Raw genomic sequence first — 20945 nt, forward strand, 5'->3', positions numbered from 1 at the left:
TCACATCCCACAAAAATGCAGAACATAAAAATACACTCCCTTAATGTCAAGGGTCTGAATCACCCAACCAAAGAATAGTAAATCTAGACTATACACACAAACTTAAGGGGGACCTCATTCTCCTTCAAGAAACCAAGGGGGCCATGAAAGAGGCAATCCTCATTAAAAAACTTTTTTTTTTTTTTTTTAAAAGCATTGGTTAGTGATTTATGTGCCCAAGCCACAAAAAACAAAATATTGGCTGAAAAGCCTCTGGCCTCTATATTCTGCCCTCAGAAGCAGACACCGAAGGCAGATGGATTCTTACTAAACTAGAGAGGGACAAGAGTGAAATTATAGTCATGAACATCTATGCCCCCAATAACAACCCCCCTACCTTTTGGATTCATCTCAATAAAATACTCTCAACTTCACCTCCAAACTGCCGAATGATTCTAGGAGGAGATTTCAATTTACCCTGGAATGCCACTCTTGACATGTCAATTTAAACCCAACAAATCCCATAAACAAATGCTAAACATGTGCAATTCTCTTAAATTTAGAGACATATGGAGAACATTCAATCCCACAGGGAAAGATTACTCAAATTTCTCCCATCCGCACAATACATTCTCTTGCATCGATTATATCTTAATTGACGAAACTCACGTCCCAGCTACCTCTTCCCCAATCATTGAACCAATCCTAGTCTCAGACCATAACTGTATTTCACCACTCTACGATATCATTTGCAATACATCAGGAACAAAAACATGGAGAATGAACAACCTCCTCACGGAGGAACCCTCCTTCAAAGAAATAATAAAAATGAATACATAGAACGCAATAAGTCTTCTAGGCCAAATGCATAAATCATCTGGGAAGCCCTGAAATGCACTATCCACGGTGACATGACTAAACTTATGTCAAAGATAAACAAACCAGAAAACAAAACCTTAGACCAACTAGAACTAAAAACGTAGGCACTAGAGAAATAACTCAAACACACCAAAAACAAAACAGAGGTAAACAATCTAAGCTCAATAATGAATACAACAAGATTCTTAATAACCTAATGGTCCAAAAATACAAAGGCATCAACTTCCGTGGACGTAATAAAGCTGGCAAAATACTTGAGTCTTATTTAAAATAGACCAATCAAGATACAATAATAACCTCTATAACCAACAAACATGGAGTCACATGAACAAACGAGGACATCCTAAATACCTTTGAATAATATTACAATACCCTCTACTACAAAAGTAATAACATCTTAAGACCTATGCTTAAACTACCTCAACAAAATCAATGTAAACAAGAAAGGATGATCAACAAAAGAATCACTAAAACAACCGATTTCTCACAAAGAAATCATAAATGGGAAATTATATGTCTAACAAAAGTAAATCTTTCTTTTAGTGGGTAAAACTTCCTGCAGATTCTTCATCTAAAATAGGAGTTCCTTTGCAATAACTCTCTGGGATGATTTCGATTACGTAGTTCTGTTTTACCAAGGCAGTCATGCAACACATTTCTGACAAAAGACTTGTCACTTTGTTCCTGAGCTGTGTGACAGTATTGTTTTGCAAAAGCATACATGGGTGCCCAAGTGACTGCCGGCAGATGTCAACAACCTCAATACCTCTGGTAAGGCCTGTGGAATAGCCACCGTCCTAGTGTGGTGGTCATGAAGGCTCTTCAGAATTAAATGTTTGGGCCAAGGTGTAGCAGGTCATGGTAAGAGGATGACCCAATGACAACTGGTCACTGTCCTTTTTAGTTGCAGTAAAAACAAGAAAGAGCTGATCATTCATTATGTCCACTAAAGTGCAGCCGATGTAATAGCTTATCACAAGCCTGGGGTCCAGTCTCCACAATCTCTCCTTCTTCTTGGTTGGATGAGAAGGGAAGAAAAACTAAAGATTACTGGACTGACCCATTTGATGGTTAAGAAGGACGGACAGTAGTGGAGCACCAATTTCCAACAGTAGACAACTGGGGCAGGTGGGAAAACTGAGGAGGCCTGAATATTTCCAACGCTACAAGCTGAAAAAAATAACGTCTCCTGGTACGTCAAACCAGGCAACTGTACATTAGCTCGAACTGGAATGGCATTAACAAATTCAACACAAAATTCAAACACTTTTGAGGTGTAATGAAGAGAGTTTTAGGAAATAAGTAAACATTGCAGAAAACTTGTTACTAGTGTAAACAAGGATGACCGATTAAGAAGACACATGAAGGCTGACAGGACTGCCAAATCACCCATAACTGTAGCTGCTGCCAGCTCCTGCTGTGTAAAGTGCCACGACCACGGTGGTCTGACCGCCACTGGCAAGACCGTGAGCTGATAGTGGTCGGTTCCCTTGGTGAACCTCAGGTAACATCTGTTGGCGGGGATAATTGGAAGCTGAAAATAGATGTCATTGAGGGCCAGAAACGATACCCAAACCCCAACATTTAGGACCAGCAAGACGAGGCTGAAGGACAGCATCTTAAACTTGTCATGTCAAATGAACAAGCTCAGAAGGCAAAGAATCAGTTTTTACCATTCTTGGGGAACAAAAAGAAAGGGAGTAACATTCTGTGCTTCTTTCTTAAAAAGGAACTACCTCTGACTCTTTTGCTGTGTGTGTGGGGGGGGGGTGGAGAGGGTACGTTGAAGACATTACATTTGACCAAGTTCCCACAGGGAATGGACATATCAGTCTAAGAGACAGGTGTTGTTCACAATGCAGATAGCAAGACTGCCAGAGTCAAAGATTTTAGAGTACAGAGTTCTTTTTCTTAAGCTCTGTATCTGAAGGTGCAATAAGAAAGGCCTTGGAGTTTATTTTTGTTTAAGAAGCCTGGACTACAAACTGCGGGTAACCCACCATAGATGTGCATTTGACTACTAGCATTCAAACTTCTTGTCAAGAAAAGGCTTTTTCCCCACTCAAACAGCCATGACAGGATGCAAAAGACCATCATTAAATGAAAGCAATGGCCCCACAACTGGGGGTGAGGCCAAAAAGCTCTCTATCAAAATATTAGACTTTGCCTCGACAGAAGCCAGAGTCAATTCTAGAGCTCTTACTGCTTCTTGTATCACAAAGATGAATGATGAGACTTCCTCTGAAGGAACACAAGAATAATAAGGATGTTCTGTTGAACTGGTCTGGCTAACAGTAGCGTAACGAAAATTGAGGTGGGCCCCCGCAAAGTACATAGAATGGCCCCCCCTCTGGACTCATTCAGGAGCTATCAAGCTAGGGAACTGTGCTGAGGGAGCCCCTGGGAGTTTGGGTGCCCCCCAAACCGTGGGGGCTGCAGGAGCCTTTGTTACGTCACTGCCAGCCGCTTGCACTGTCTAAGACAAGATCTAAGACACAATATGTCATCATCAAGAAGGTTATCTGAGTCATCATCTTGAGTGCAGCAATAATCCCTAGCAGGAACTGCAGTGGTATGGATAACTGAATGCAAACAATTCTTCCATCTAGGCTAGACATCAAAACATGCCTTTACTTTCGCCTTCTGCACACACTCAGCAAACTTCAAAGGATTCAATGGATGTGAAGTTGGCTCCAAAGAAATCTGTGACTAACAGAAGACAGCACCTTGGTAGGATTCAGCTTTCTCTTAGACAGTGCAGCCGAACCCTCTGGAGGCACAATACTGGAAGGGGTCAGAGTCACTGAAGCCACCAAGACTGCATGAATATACTCACATTTGGGGGTACAGGATCTATCCTGAAGAGGGAACCATAAGGCCTCGACCCATGGATAGCCCGCAAAGGACCTGGAACTCCAGCCTCATAACATTTTAATATAAGGATCTTTTCCAACCACACAGATTCGACCACAAGGAAGAGTCTGCCATCAGAAGCCGTATCACACACCGAACAGTCCCAGGAGTAGAACGGTTTCCTTGAGGAACAGCAATTCATTTCTACAGTATTTTTTTTTTTTTTTTAAAGAAAATCTTTTGGAGATTCTTTCTTGTCAGAACACTTGCCTAAGAGGGAATGGGTTGCTTGGGTATACTTCTGCAGGGTATTGGCCAAAAATAGCTTGGCCTCCCACTCCTTGATGGCTTTCTGGTGCCTTAAAGTGCAGCAGTTGCATGCTGTGGCTTAGTCTTTGGAATCTAAAACGCCACATGCAGATATCTTGTGGGTTCCACTAGGTCATTTTTTTGCTGCATTATGTAACAGGGTCCGAAGCCAGAGATTTGTGGATTCTTCGGACATAGGCGTAGTCAAAATGCTGAGGAAATTTATTAGTAAAGGCACAGAGCAAGCTCTGGACCTGTGCTGATGAGACACGGAAAAACAGGAACTGACAGCAGGGTACTCTGTGGTGCCCAATGTCATCTTAAATGGCAAACACGTTGTAGCTGAAGACTCATGAGACCACCGGGTAGCACTAAAGAGCTATTGTTGGGAAGAAGCTTTTCTTATCAGTCTAAGGCCCGGAGGGAGAATTCATAACGTGAGAAATCTGTGGAAAGATACATTAATCAGAAGAAACTCGCCTTGAAATTCTCTATCTAAAGGATCTTGATCCAGTTATCTTGAAAACACCGATAGTCTAGGACATAGAAAACACGAACAAATTTGCAAAACATGGAACAAATAAGGCAGCACCAGCACCTACCAACCAACAAAATATGTGATGATCTCGGGTGGAACTACCCTGGGTCCGCAGAATTTACCACTAGACACGTTGTAAAACTTTGCTAATGTTTTCCACTGAACAAAAATAATGAAGTCAATGCCATCATCTTGGTCGACACACAAATGCAGTAACTCGGTCCGCTGTAAATCTACTTTTCAAGTTTATGGTGTCTTTCTCGGACTGTATGACAATATTTACTTAAAGTGGTTTATCCACACAGCATCTGAAATGTTTGAATTTGTTCAGTTCTTTGAGGACCCTAACCATGTGGCAATACACTTTCTAAATTCTGGAATTCTTTGAGGAGTAAGAGACAACATTGGCCTACACAGCAAGCTAAGGTTGCTGTATAGCACTGGTACCCTCCACTGTGAAATACACGTGTTCCAACAGAGTTCCATCTCTGACCAATATATGAGGGGCTATAGAAAGAACAATGGTAGCCTTTCATTTACTCTGTCAATACTTGTCATATGTAAGGTACAGGAATTGAACCCAACTTTACGCAAGTGTAATGATAGTTTTTGTTCAGGTCCTTAAGAAGGACACTTGGACTCTTCCGCTGTATTGATGCTTTGAACACTCATCAATGTTTATTTGTCAGACTGTGATGGCCTTTTAAAAACGCAACACTAAAAGACTAACCACTAAGACGATTGGTTGAAGAAGATCTGTGAGAGGCATTTCAAGGAATAAAACGTGGTAAGTGGCTATATTCCCTTTGTAGCATTGAGTATTGATACGGATTTCAGCTCTTAACAAAAAATTGCACAATTCTGGTTACACAGTAAATGTCTGACAAGTAATATACAAAAGAACATGTGTAGTGTGCTTCCTACCATTGTCACAATTACAACCATGCATTCTGATCATATCCTGGCTTCTGTATTCTGGTATCAACTTGCTACTACATGCCATATATTTTAATATTTATTCATTTATTGGTGCTCATGCAAAAACACTTCGGAGGTGTAGATACTAGCAGTGTCCAAGATGTGCTGGCAAAAGTCTAGGAAGTATAGAAGTAATGTAAAATGTGCATTCATCTGTGTTTTAAAGACCCCGACAATGACACTACTGTGAACGTGTAGTGCAACAAACATTTTTGTACACAACTGCGTCTGATGCTTATGTGTTAATTGCATTTTAGAAACCTAGTGACATCAATACATTTATATAGCACTGAAAAACTGCAGGAAATCAAAATTCAGATGAAATCAAACATACCTTGAAAGCTTGCTGCAGAATCTGGATGTCGTTGATGCCAGTGATCTCCCTCAGTTGATTCAAAAAGGTCTGCTGATGCTGTAAGCAAAACAAACATGAAATGAGCATCATCATAACATAGGTCTTACAATACCACATAGAAGAGGATCCTTTTTAAACAATAAAAGGAGAAAACAAGAACCAAATGCCCTTTTGACCAGCAGCCATGTGTTACCTCTGCTCCCCTTCTTTTCTTGCGACAGTGACTGTGACAAGACCAAGACAAGTGGAATTGTGAATGGTCTTGAGGAATTTGGGGCGGATGTAGCTCCATGCAAAGCCGGCTGCGGTTGTACACAATTAAGCTGCTCTTTACCCATATCATTAAGCTGTCATTATTACAACTTCACACTGGGCGACGAGGATGGAATCTGAGCATTTAAATGAATAACTGTGTATACATCAGTCTCCAAGACAAGAAAGATTTTACCTGAATCCAAGACAGCAGCTGTGCAAGAGGAAAACTAGTCTGTGACATGGGCAAAGATATCAGATGAAGCTGCGGAAGGTGAGGAGTTCCCGAGTGTCGAGGCACAAGGTCTCACTGGTGCTGGGAGATTTTTTAAAAAAATTTTTGGGGGATCAGCTATGATCTGGTAGGAGCTCTGGTGCTGAAACATTTGTGCTCCAGTCTGGCTGACATCTTGATACAGCCTAAATGGCAGTGACCTGTGATGAGGTTGTGTGAGCTTCTTGGATGAAGGGCGCCCCAGTGCCATAAGAAAGAACGTGGGGGGAGTTGTGGGACAAAACAAGCTCTACTACCAGGAGAAAGAGACGTGTTGACATTGGCGGCATTCGGATAATATTTCCCAACTAGTAACAAGTGAGATGCAAGGAACCTATCCTGAATTTTGGAAGATTGGGAATCCATGCAGCATCGTCATCAATGCAGAGATAGGAACACCTTAAACTAGGAAACATCTGCCGGTCATTTGTTGATATTTGCCAGTTGGAAAACAAATTGATCGGGGACAGGCATAATTTTTTGGAGTGTTGTTAGACATACCGTTAACTGGAAAACATTCGCCTGCCTTTCGTTTGCACTGGAAAACAAACTGATAAGTGACAGGCACACCTTTAAGAACAATATCACATTTTTTGGTGACAGGCACACCTACAAAAAGTCTAAATGTGTTATACTGAATTGGATCAGTGAAGTAGGAGTAAATACGTTTTTTTCTACTTTTTGGGGAAAATCGTGATTTAATTGACGAAATATTGTTTCTTATATTTCGTAACTCGTCTGGAGGTAATTATCTTTTTGAAGTTTCTGTTTATACTGTGAAGGGTCAGTATGCTCAATGTTATGCCACCACAGTTCTTTTTTAATAGCCTTGGCGAACCTATAGTAAAATGGAGCAAACGGAAGAAAATGTCTGCCAATTATGCAGGAGTTTATGGGACAAACCTTAGAGCAGAATGTACATTTTCCCTTCTTTTACACTATTAGCAGGAGAAGTTCAGGAAGTATTAGGGGCTTTACCAGAACTAGATAGACATTATCTTCCACGAATGAGCAAAATAACGGAGAGATATAATTTTGGGTTAAGAATGCAATGACAGGAAGAGACAGTGCAAGAATATATCACTAGTTTTCAAAAACTTGCATCTACCTGTAAATTTGGGGAAGCGGTGAAAGAGAGGATAAGAGATCAATTTGTGTTTAAATGTAGCTGTGAGAAAATAAGGGAATAACTGTGTCTTAAGGATGAATTACCACTGGACGAGGTAATAAGTGTTGAAAAAAGGGTAGCAATGGTAGCACATATGGTGAGATATGTGAAGGAGCAGAATGTTGCTAAATCCCTGGAATCAAAGGGTAATAAAGTTGAGAGCAATATGAGTGTAGTAGAAAAGAAAAATGTAGAATCTAACAAAAACAAAGGGAAGTTTTTGGGTGAATGCTTTAGATGTGGCAGACTAGGTCACAAGGCAAATTCCAGCAGCTGCCCGGCTCTGAATGCAAACTGTAATATATGCAAAAAGGGAGGTAATTTTAGTAGATGTTGTAATCATCGCAACACTAAGAAAGTGAGGCCAAAACGGGTGAGAGAGGTAACTTAATAGGTCATTTCGTTTTTTCCGGTCAAAGAAACAAGAGAATGCGTAATTGACAGTCATCTGTGTGATATGGTGCAGATCAATCAGACTAATATAATAATGAGATTTGATTCTTGTTCTCATCTTCCGATATAATAAGTCTACGTAAGGGAAGGCTTTAGAAAATATGTTTCATTGACTCAATTAGACATAGGTCCTGGAGAGTATGGTGGTGTTTTGATCAAAATGATGGGTTACTTTGTGGCCCAGTTAAAGCTGGGGAACGTTTATATGTGGCCTTCAAAGGGGATGTGCTGATAGGATAGCCACATCAGTGACAACTGGGTGTTAATCTTAGTCCCAATGCCAATCCTCAAATTCAATTTCAAAGGGTTTCATATGATCCTCAAGTGTCTGAACAAGAATTAAGCATTTGTTTAAAGACCGTTTGCATTCCATGGAGTATATGAGATTGTGTTGATGAAGAGTGTAAAAAGTTAGTTAAGAAGGGAGTAATTTAAACTGTTGAAGCTACAGAGGAGTTGGCTTAAATTGTTTTTGTGAAGTCATCACGTTACAAGTTGTTTTGAGAGCTCTTAAATCGAGAGGTAGTGGTGGACAAATTTCCCCTACCGTATACCGACAAGATGTTGACTCAAAGGTGCTAGATATTTTACTACACTTGATCTAGCTTTGGCATACAACCAAATAGAACCAGAGAGTGTTTCACATACGTTACCTGCATTGATTACACCTTTTGCAGCTTTCAAATTCAAGAGGATGCCTTTTGGTCTTATATAAGGGGCCCCTGTTTTCCAAAGGGTGATGATGACATGACCATTTTGCAAGGAGTGCATGGGGTGCAGCGTTTCCATGGAGATCCACTGGTGGTTTATGCAGAAAACAGAGAATAGCATGATACCAGAGTTTAGGCTGTGTTGAACCGGCTGATGGAGGCAGGATTGACTTTAATAAAAGACATAAAAATGTGGGATTTCGGAGGTGAATTAACTTGGTCATCACCTATCTGGTTCAGGGGGGACACAGAAGAAAAAAAATAGTTGAAGTCATTTGGAATTTAAAACAACCTGGTTGCAAAGACGAGTTAGTCTCCTTTTTTGGATTTGTAGATAACTACAGCAAATTTATCAAAGGGTATGCTGAGAAGTCTTTTTTCGTTGGGAATAGTACTGAACAAAAAAAATGGAACTGCAGTGCAATGGTGCTTGTTCAAAGGAGTTTGAAGACCTGAAGAAATATTTGATGAATGCACCTGATTTGCAATTTTTTGTACTGACCAGTGAGAGGAAGGATCTTACCTATCGGGGCAACAACAATGCTTTTTTCTCAGACTTCACAGCGGCGGTGCAAATGACCCACAGAGAATTTCTACCAGTCAAAAGACAATTACAAGATGTCAGGCAAAACCTACGCTATGCTATATCTGGCATGCCTCCGCCTTGATCACTGCGGATACCAGAAGATCTTTGTGACTCCAACGACGGCAGTGAAATATCTCAGATCGCTCTCTCCACACTAAGGGGGTGCATCGCTCCCTGATGTGGATAACAACAAACACGACCGCCTATCCCTTTTGATGCCTTCTGAAAAATGAATGTCTGGCAAACTGGGGCAATTGAGATATGGGCCCCGGGCGAGCCCTGCGAGTACTGGTTACACTGTGCATCCCCTATTTTGGCCACCACTCAGCTGCCATGGCCGGACTGCTGCCTTGTCACCCTGGCCATCTCCAGACTTTGGGGGCTGAAGCTGAGCCTCTGGCATTTTCGTCCTACCACCCCACCCCCACAGGAATACCCCAAGACTTTTTTGATATTTTTGACATCTATAGTTGTTTAGACACATAACTCAATGTACCCTTTTCAACTGCCATTTTTCGGATCTGGGAATGTCGTTGGTATGATTGGGATGCTGATGTGGGTGGTGCGCATGTTGGGATTTCGTTTTGTTATGCTACTGTAATGCTCAGATTTTTGTATCACATTTACATACCATACATCACAAATGGCATGGCTAATCCAGTGACCTCTTACTAAAATACCATGACAGACCCACCCAAGGTCACATTTCACTCTTAACATGGTGCATCAACAACCCACCAAAATCACAGCAGGTGCTGGCGCACCTAGATCGCCACAACATTCATGTTGTGTTTCTCCAAGAAACACATTTGACATACATGCTGAACACAGTCTGAGCCCACTGAACTGCACACAGGATAGCCTCCGCATATTCCTCCTATTTGAATGGTGTGACATTAGTTAATAAAAAAGGTGTCTCCTTTCACCTCACTCAAACCTTAACAGATGACCAGGGACGATATGTAATGGTACAGGTAATCCTCTGTGACATCCCAGCCACTCTGGTTAACACGCCCAGGCCAAATGTGGATCACCCTGACACTTCTACAGCACTATGGAACCAGCTCCTTGAGCTGACCACGACTACCATTTTATGGGGAGGGGACCTAAATACAAACCTCGACCACGTGACTAAGCGATTGGCCTCAACAAACTGGAATAGTAAACATTCCACTAAACTGCTTGGGCTGCTATGGAGGAGCATGGGATTGTAGACCTCTGGAGACTCCGCAACCCCACATGGCGCGAGGGCACATTCACCACCTCAGTACACGCTCATGGGCTCCTGCATGGACTACTGGTTGGCAACCTGGGATGTGTGTACTGGCTATCACATATCTTGCACTTGCCTAAGATCATGCACCGCTCCAACTCAAGGTGAGGATCCCTACGCACACCCCTCCAATAGTTCATATGGCAATTTCAGGAGTCAGCCCTCCCGGACACAGTGTGCCGAGAGGAGCTGAGTTCCTCTATAAACATGTACTTTACAGAGAATGCTGGCTCTGCGGATGATGCGAGCACGCTCTCAGAGGAATTCAAGGTCATCACAGGAATCTGTATCAGTACACAGGCTGTACACAATTATAGAACATTGCGCGGACAATACACTTTAACAGGAATCCAATCCCCGCACCCCTGCTGCTATACGTGAACACACTACTACCTTTAATGACATTGACAATCATGAAATTTGTTACATGTCCAGACCCTATTTGGCAAGGGCATATTGGAGTGTGGGGGAGGGGGGTGGGGGGGCAAAGGCGTTGCCTGGCTACTAAGTTGAAGACACCCTGGGCCCATGCACATATTGTTAAGACTGTATTCCCAGATAGAAGTGAACACTATGACACCCCGCCATCGTGGGGAGCTTTACTAGTTTCTTAGCGCACCTCTATGGCCAGCACACAACTGTTTCGGCAGGTGACAAACTACTTAGAGGAAATTGCTTTGGAGTGGCTATCGACAGGCCAGCCAGAATATCGATCACAATCTATTACTGTAGACTAAATATAGAAGGCCATCACTAAGCTGTTTAATGGTAAGGCACCATGCCTGGATGGCCCGACAAGTGAATTTTATTAGCAATTTGCCTCTATCCTTGCACCACACCTCCAAGGACTGTATGACAAAGCATATAATAAGTGTACATTACATCGCTCCCTTAGGGAAGTACTGATTATTGTGCTACCTGATAAGATGCCACACTGCTGTGAGTCTAACAACTATTTTCTCTAATTAATACAGAGGTAAAAACTCTGGCTAAAATATTAGCAACCCGAGTGCAGCCACTCCTCCCCTGCTTAATGCTGCTCGGGAAATCTGGATTTATTACGGCCCACTCTACCACACACAACGTGTGCATGATCTTTGCATTGCTGAATCAATTGAATCCCTCCGTAAAGGCAGCGGTGGTCCTTCTGGATGCCGTCAAAGCCTTCAATTCCACTGAGTGAGAATATATGCACACAATGTTAGGGTGTAGGGGGATCCAAGTGAGCTTCCTGCAGTGGATTAAACTGCTGTACACTGACCCGGCTGTTCAGGTTCAAATCAATGGGACTACATCTGATGAGCTGCACATCTATGAAGGCACTCAGCAGGGTTGCCCCTTATCCCCGTTATTATCTGTGATCATCTGGAAACGCTAGCATATGTCCTCGGCCAGAGACATGGCACCTCAGCACTAAAATTCAAACTGCGACTTCTGGACATCTCATTATATGATAATGATATGGTGTTATATGCGACATACCCCTCCATACATTTGGAGCCCATAATATGTGAATGCGTAAGGATCGGACGCTAGTAAGGCTTGAGTATTAATTGGTCCAAGTGCATTGTTTTCCCTCTGACCCGAAGCACTAAGACCCACACATTGAAGTTCCCATCACAGGGGAGCAGAGACCCTGTGAAATACTTGGATCTGGATTCATAAGAACCCAGATCTGATGCTCCAATACAACTATAGGAGGGCAGTGTCACGGCTCGAGGATGAGGTGAACAGATGTTACAAGTTGCCATTGTCTACGGTAGAAAGGGTGCCGTCATGAAAATGGTGATTGTCTAAATCAGTGGTTCCCAACCTTTTGATTTCTGTGGACCCCCAATTTAACATTGATGGAACCCAAGGACCCCAACTGAATCATCATTAGAATCCGGGGACCCCCGCCTGAGTCATTACTGGAAGCTGGGGACCAAATTTGTCAATATTTGTTTATATTCTAGGCTCTCGCGGACCCCCTGAGAAGGCTCCGCGGACCCCCAGGGGTCCCCGGACCACAGGTTGGGAACCACTGGTCTAAATTGTTTCTATCTTTTCATCAACAAACCAATTATACTGACACAAAACATCCACAAAACGCTTAAGACACACTTAATAATGCCAGTGTGGGAAAACAGCCTAGAATTCTGTGGGAAATGCACACTTTACCAAATATCCATGGGGGCTTTGGCACACCAGACCTGGAACTTTGTTATCTGTGGGCTCAGGTTCATTTTGCCCCCTACTGGTATCTCCCTCACGATCATATCGCACATTTAGTGACTGAACATGATGATGTCAACCTGCTCCCGCTGAATGCCGACCTGCCACACACACAAACTCACATTACCCAAACTGTATTCAGCAATCTTCATTGCACCATAAGAGCCTGGCACCTATTTGTAGGGATGCCAACAAGGAACCTCTATATTTGCCAGCATTTCCTTTGATGTTTCACCTGGCCATGTCTGTCATGCAGGAACCACACGCACTCAAGATCCTTGGCAGGGCAGGTTTGAAGATCATGGGAGACATCGACTCTGGGGGGACATTCATCACCCTGCATGACAACTCAGACTCCGAGTCGCACCCCATTACTGACTTTCATATACTTCCACCTCCGCACTACAATATGTTTATTATTCCCAGGGGAACGTTCCACTCTTCATGCAATGCATGTACTACTGACTAGTACCACACATAAGGGACTCATTACCAAATTATATATCTCGGCCTAGACCGATAGGCCCCAAGGCTTATATCCAGTACTGAAAAAATGGAACGCAGTGTTAGATCAACCACTAGAGCCGGCTGACTGGACATTCTGTTGTTCGCAAACCAGTATGCTCACACCTAACTGTAATTTATATGTAATTCATTTCAAATACCTCCGCCAAATGTATCATGCACTTGCTAATCTATACAAGTTTGCTTTGAGAGCAGATGCTAATTGCTTAAGGTGAGGGACAACCGAGGACAATTTCTTGCATCTGGAATGGTCCTATACCCCAAAACAGCAATTCTGTGTACAGGTCACAGATGCTCTTTCTGAGATGGCGTTTGAGTCTTACTGTAAGGAACAAATGGAAATCTATGCTGAGGAACTATTGAAATCCTCACAACTCAGAGGCTTTTGGGGCCCCCGCATTGCATATTTGTTAACACTCCCAGATCTCTCCTAAGGGAGGGAGCATGACAGTACTATCTCCACGGTTCATACTTATTTTGATGACTGTCTTGTTGTTGTAGAGAGATATAGCTGGTATACTCTATCTTTTATATTTGGAACTGATTGGCTTTGAACTGATTGCACTCAGTATGCATAGTGCACAAATATCAATGAATATATTCTTAATAATGTAAACACTTTCTAAAAATATCATTGCATTTTGAAATCTGTAAAACAGTTTTTAAAAGATAAAGTTTTCCCAATTCTCTACTTTGATAATTGTCCACAATTCTGTTCAAAAGAATTTGAAGCGTTTTTACTTGAGTGTGTGGTGGTACATACGAGAAGTTCAGTTTATTACTAAGTATTCAATTAGCTAAAGCCAATAGATTAGATTGGGGAAATGCATTGCAAGAAAGAATTATGGCATAGTGGATGACTCCGCATTCTTAGACTGGGAAAATTCCCTTTGATCTCTTCAAAGGGAGGTCAACTAATTCCAAGCTCTGTCCTAGATGGATGGTGTGGAACAAAAGTGATAATGATAATGGAGTGGGTGTGTGGACGAATCAGGAAATTGCCAATCAGAATAAGAGAAGGTTGAATTTCGATGACAAAGAGTAAATAAATGTGGTGGTAAAAGTAGGGGATTCAGACAAAAATCAGGGCAGCAGTAGATTGTGCTCAATGCTCACAATATACGAAGGAGTATAAAGTTAACAAATTGTTAAAGAAAATGGGGTCAAAACGGAAGATGAGAGTGTGGAATCTGAACCGTGTTGTGGTAAACCAAAGTAAACCAATGCTGAAGTTGATGAAAAAGATAACTATGTGCATGAAAACAGTACAGTTGCTGCTCCTTACAAATTGATGAAATTAGGGAGTAAAGAAAAAGCCTTATAACAAGGAAGAGTCCTTTATATTCAAAAGACTTTGTGAAAAATAATTCAAGATATCAGTTGCTTTTACTAGAGTAAGTAGTACATTATGCAAATTATGGTAGGTTATATAACTAAATGTGGTTATTACGTTTATTTTGATTTATAATCTGTCAAATATGTTTATTGTATATGGTAGGTGTAGAATAATGCTATAAGCTTATTGTAACAAAGGGAGATGTGTGATGTTTGCTCTCCGTTATCTCGTAGTGTTGACTGTCACGAGACCTAGATAAGACGAATTAGAGTATGGAATGTGGGACTGCGAACGGGCTAGAGGGATTTGGGGCAATTGGAGCTCCGAAGAGAGCCGGCTGGGGTTGTACATAACAAACTGCTCCTTATACACACCACTAAGTTGTCGTTATTCCAAAGTCACACACTGCCTAAGCTTTTACCCACAGAAAGGGTGACCAACCATCCTTCTCACTTAGTCCATCAGAAGGTGCCAGTGGGAGCAAATAATCACACTTAAATCTCTTATTCTTCCTGGCTGATAGTTCAGGTTGACACTTACGAGGAGACCAACTGGTGCCATGAATATTTGGTCTTGAACATGTGAAGAAACACGCAGTTTTTTTTTTTTTTTATCCGATACATCTCTGTCTGTAACTTAATATACTAATGTTGAAAAGCTTAATCTATTACTTGGAAGGGATCGTAATGCATGTAAAATAGATTAGTACCGAGAATGAGAGGTACATTTCATATACAATAAATTATTATTAGTAAGTAGAATTAGGAAACTTAAAGAGTTGCCTTATAAACTATGACTATATGGAAGTTAATTTATTTGTTCTAGAGATCCCTGTTCACCCAGCTAGTTATGTTGTGATGTTTGCATGTAAGGATCATAACATGGAAAAGAAGCATTTGCCTTATTAATATCTCTATCTATATATATTATTGTTAACTGATCAGTGTTTAAATCTCTTTATCAAGTATTTTGATATGCATATACATTATCTGACAATATTGGATTTTGGATTTATATTTGAATATGGTTCATATAATAAGCGCTTATTTGGTATTTGTTGTTGTCTTTCAGTTTAATGATATGTCATCATCTATGAAAGTGGCTCCCAACCTATTGACATTTGTGGACCCCTCCTTTTATCATTACTGAAAACCGTGGACCCCCCACTGAATTATTATTGGAATCCGGGACCCACTACTGAGTCATTACTGAAAGTTGGGAACCTAATTTAATATTTTTAAAATTTTCTAAGCAGTCGCGGACCTCCTGAGGAGGATTCACGATCACCAGTGGTCCCCCGACCACAGTTTGGGAACCACTAATTTATTAGTTACTGCTCTTATTATGTACACGTAAACTGAAAAAATATGCTGCTAAATTTCTAAATTCCAACCTGAGGAAGAGGGCAGTGTACACTGCAAAGCATAAGTTGTATGTTTTTATGCATATGTTGCATGTTTTTATAAATAATTCTGGATGTAAAACAAGAACATCTATGTTAACACTGATCATTCAATTTATCTATATTGTCAAAAGTAGATGTACATTTGATTTTAGTTACTGTCAAGTTATTGGTGTAAGTTTCTCTAAGTTTTATGACCAGAAACTAATATTAGCATACATCATTTTGGGCTTTCCCGACTTCTGTTTAGAGTGGTAAGTGTGGTTATTTGGCCCCCAATAACGAAAGCACACTAGTGTGGACAGTATCATGATATAAGGGCCTAAGTGCATATAAGACGAAAAAGGTTAAGTAGAAGACATTACACCCTGCAGTGACTTAAATGAGCTTCCGAACAATGTATATTAGGGTAGATGCTTAGTTTATTTTATTTGTTCATTAAAGTTAGAGGAAACTGCAAAGTTGTCCCTTTGTGACTGGCATCTGCTTGAAAAGAGTTACTTTTGAGATATAACTTGCACAACACTGTTTTGATCTCAGCAGTTCCATAAAAGTATCCATAAACTATGTCCATGCAGAGAAAGTTACTGCAGATATTTTCAGCACGAAATTATTATTCAAATAAGCAAGTACAGTGAACCTCCTTCAGTGGGTCGGGTCAGGCCTCGCTTGCTAGAAACATGAAAACTTACCTCGCTATTCAAAGAAAAATCTTTACAAAGGGCAAAAATCAAGACCACTTCAAAATTTTGACAAGGGGGGAAACACTTTCAGGCTCCTAGTGCATACACGTAATACTTCTTTCGCCTCTTATTCCAAGCTATAAGGGAAACATTTCAGAGACGCGGGCGTGTTTATTATTGACATAACCACACAGCAAAATAATAATAAGCATGGTTTATGTTGTCACGCTGTGCTGTTATTTCAAATAATTTCTGCTTACCGGTACCAGCCAGGCTAATGAGAAGATAGGTGGAAGGCAAGGTTTCTGAATTATCAAAAAACAGGACATTTCTCCTTAGAACTGTAACTTTCCCAGAGGCTAACATATGAACTAACGATTGACATAATTATTTGCCACATGAGGAAAAAGTGTGGAAGCTCTAGATTAATAATGATTCAGGTTCTCTAAGCATTTAGTATGCTCATAAGCAGGGAAGAAAATGTAAATTGGGAGTAGAGAATCTAAAAGAACATTTAAAAAAAAAAATCTTTAAAAATTGCAAAAGAAATCAACAGTAAGGATGTTCACAAAATCTTAAACTGTAAACTGTGTACATTGCCAGGTTGTTACAGCACTTCTCACTGTATGAATATATTTAATGTGCAAGAATGACAATACTGTTATCTATTTAATGTAGAATAATTTAATGATAATCACCCATGAATAGAACTCGTCACCTATTTACAACAGATGAGGTGGATTTGCTTAGCTTTAGAGTACGTTATGTTGACTGTATACAAGAGAGATTGTTAGGCTAAGAGAAGCAGGCCAAATAAAAAAAACAAGCATTGGCAAAGTCAACAGGTCTTGCCTATACAAGAGCTATTTAATTTGGCAACGTGTTTTTGCCATGTTCTACACCAGGGTGACTACTGCTCAGCATGGCTAAAATTAAACTGGCCTGTAGTGGGGTGGGGTGGGTTGGAGTGGATTGGAGTGGGGTGGGATGGACTGTATTGGAGTGGGGTAGGGTGGGCTAGATAGATCCGAGAGGGGTGGACTGAACTGGGATGACTAGACTGGGGGTAGCGTCAGGTGCATCGGAGTAGATTGGAATAGAGTTGGGTGGGGTGGATTGGACTGGGGTAGACTGGAGTGAGGGGTGTATTGGACTGGAGTGGGTTGGATTGTGGTGGACTGGGTTGAGTGGATTGGAGTTGTGTAGATTGGATTGGTATGGGCTGATGTGGGGATGACTGGATTTGGGAAGATTGATTGAGATGGATTGGAGTCGGGTGAATTGGGATAGAGTGGGTGGATTGAACTGGGATGAGGTGGATTGGAGTGGAACATATTGGAGTGTAGCACACTGTTTTGGATTTGAGTGGGGAAGACTGGAGTAAGGCAGATTGTTTTGGATTGAAGTGAGGCAAATTGGAGTGGGCAGATTATTTTGGAATGGAGCATCTTATTTTGGATTGAGGTGCAGCAGATTGCTCTGGATGGGAACGGGGCAGGTTGGAGTGAAGCAGATTGGTTTGCATTGGAGTGGAGCATATAATTGTTTGGGATTGGAGTGTGGTAAACTGGAGTGGGGCAGACTGGTTTGGTTTGAAATTGGGTGGATTGTCGTGGGCTGGAGTGGGATGAATTGGGAGTGTCGTGGGGTGAATTGGATTGGGGTGAGATGAATTGGGCTGGATTGGGTTGGACTTGGATTGGTGTGAGCTGGATTGGAGTGGGGGTGAACTGGAATGGAGTGGGGTGGATTTGTCTTTTCAGCATGGTAAATTAGGTCTTTGTCTACTGTGTTGATTATGGAAGAGGGTGCTTGGCTGTTTGGACTTTATCGCCTACTGTTGTTCTCTCTCAAAATTGCACTCAGCAGCTCAATAAAGATACCTTGCTCTGAGCTGCTGGAGTGGTATATCCCCAGCAGCTACGCAGTGTATTTGCAATAATTCCCATCACAATTTTGCTAGCATTGCAAATGATATTGCAGTTCACTTACCCTCATTGCTATAATCAAGGAACTGCAGCACTATAAGAGGAATTTATTAAGCTTGGCTCAAGTGTTTCTTGTGTGAGACACAAAAGAAAGTCAATGACGATGTTCACACACCAGGTAAAACCTTTTTTAGAAAGAGACCAAAATAGGATTTTAAATGAAAAGCATAGTAAAGAACTAAAACAATTTGATTCTCTAGTCATGTGTACATGACAGAGTCCCAAAGCATAGTATTATCAGCCCCATCCGTCCCACTATGCCCCGTCCAGCACAAGTGAAGCTTTACCTTAGTTGTAGACATTTCTATCTAGAGCAAAAAGTACCATATTTTCATTACTTCGTGGAAAATAAATTAAATAGTGTTATGCCAACCGAATGTTGTGAACAATGAGGGTCCTTATGATGTGGCCAATTAGGTCCTACATGATGTTACATTTAAAACTGCATGTCTGCTTTACCAATACAATGGGTGAAGTGTGCTTTCTGCACCTTAGTAGCTGGATTGTAGCTTAGCAGCTAAGAATGTGCCTCGACACCTTATGTAGGCATCAGTTAGGTTCCTCTGTCAGATACATTTTTTTTTTATGCATATCTGTCACCTATCTTTTTTCCAAAGCTAGATCTTGCTCCCAACAAATAGAGCATCCTGGACTACTCCATCTACCTAACCCTAAAACGTCACTACAGAGGTAGAGGATGGCAGGGAAAAGGGAAGGGCAAAGTGGGAAAGAGAGAGAAAAGGTAAACTTTGCAATGGGACTGTAAGCGCCAAATAGTGCCTTCACGACCTAAGGGAGAAAACACCAGAATGACTCTCATAATACAGTCCAGCTATATAGGGAATAAGACGATTCTGCAAATAATTAGGAGCCACCCCATGCATTCCGTACCTCTCTGCGACTATATCAAAATGGGAACAAGTCACACCTGAAAGCAGTTTTGGCCTCAAAGGGCGAATATCATAATCTGAAAGAGTCCGATCTGTTTTATTTTACCAGCAATCTTGAATCTGGTCTAGAGGAGCTTTTCCAAGAACTCCGAGTGTAACCTTTAAAGGTGCCCAGGCGTCCGGGATTTACCTGGACAGTCCTGGTTTTTCACCAGCCATCCCAGCAGATTTCGGTAAATGTAGCTAATTTCTCAGTTTTTAGATAAAGTCGCATGAAAACGGAGGAAGGTGATTTTTGTTAGTTGTCCTAAGTAAAGATAGCTAGCAGGTGTTATCAGAAAGCAATTTAATTAGCAGACGTTATACTGGCTTTAAAAATTGCATTTTATTTATGGTCTTAGAGCCTCTTCTGTAATTCTATGCTAATAAGCGGGGTCATTCTGTGCTCGGTTGAAGTAAAATTGTAGTCCTTTTATTTTTTGGGAAGTGTCCCGATTTTTGGCTTTAAAATTCTGGTCACCATAAATCTCTGGGAGGAGACTATCCCCGTAACCTATCTGTTGGCTGAAACACTTGGAGAAGTAATTCAACAACACGTTGAGAGGCAGATGCAGTCCTCCTGACAGCATCCCAAGTAAATAAAATCTGGACTCTATTGGAGCCATCATTTTACCTACCTGTTAAGAAACTAGTTACAATAAAACGTACATGCTGTGAAACTTTCAAAATGAGGCGGTTTATAAATGGCATTGACTGTTTTCCGTGCCCGGGGCAAAGTAATTCCTGACTTGGTACTCACTGCACCGACCTCTAAACAAATCAACAGCCAGGCTGGCCTTATATTGCATCAAAACAAATATTCACTTCACTTTAAAGAAAGGCAAACGTCACTTACTAAAAATATTAACGTTTCACCTGGGTTTGCCCAGGTGGTTCCCCGATCCTTTTTTGGAAAACAGACTACCACATTTATGGTGACTTAATTATTTGGTTCTATTTAGAGACGTAAATTAGTCTGTCTGGCGAGCAAATCACAGGAAACGCGCTATCTTAATTGTCTCCGCAAATGTACGGTCAGAATGATAGCCACAGTTTCCAAAACAACAGAGAGGGTCCCCGAAAATACATTTCCCTAATACACCACGGCACAACGTGAATCCAGTTAAATTGAAATGAACTTCCTCTGATACCGGTCAAGCAGTAGCCGCCCCTGACCAGCCAATATCAATGTCTCTGTCCCCAAGCTGCCTCAAGAACGAAGTAAGAAGTTTAGGCACAACTATCATATGCATTCCCGAGT

General features: G+C 41.4%; 1 protein-coding gene across 4 annotated transcripts in view; it reads right to left on the reverse strand.

The window, feature by feature from the left end:
• Positions 1–20945, reverse strand: part of USP25 (ubiquitin specific peptidase 25) — a 465144-nt gene that overhangs the window by 398961 nt on the left and 45238 nt on the right. For all 4 annotated transcript variants that reach the window (XM_069204108.1, XM_069204107.1, XM_069204111.1 and 1 more), the window contains exon 2: positions 5871–5948. In XM_069204108.1, coding sequence (XP_069060209.1) covers positions 5871–5948 — 78 coding nt within the window. The remainder of the gene's footprint in view (positions 1–5870; positions 5949–20945) is intronic.

The sequence above is a fragment of the Pleurodeles waltl genome, chromosome 8, assembly GCF_031143425.1.
Source record: "Pleurodeles waltl isolate 20211129_DDA chromosome 8, aPleWal1.hap1.20221129, whole genome shotgun sequence".
NCBI classification, from domain to species: Eukaryota; Metazoa; Chordata; class Amphibia; order Caudata; family Salamandridae; genus Pleurodeles; species Pleurodeles waltl.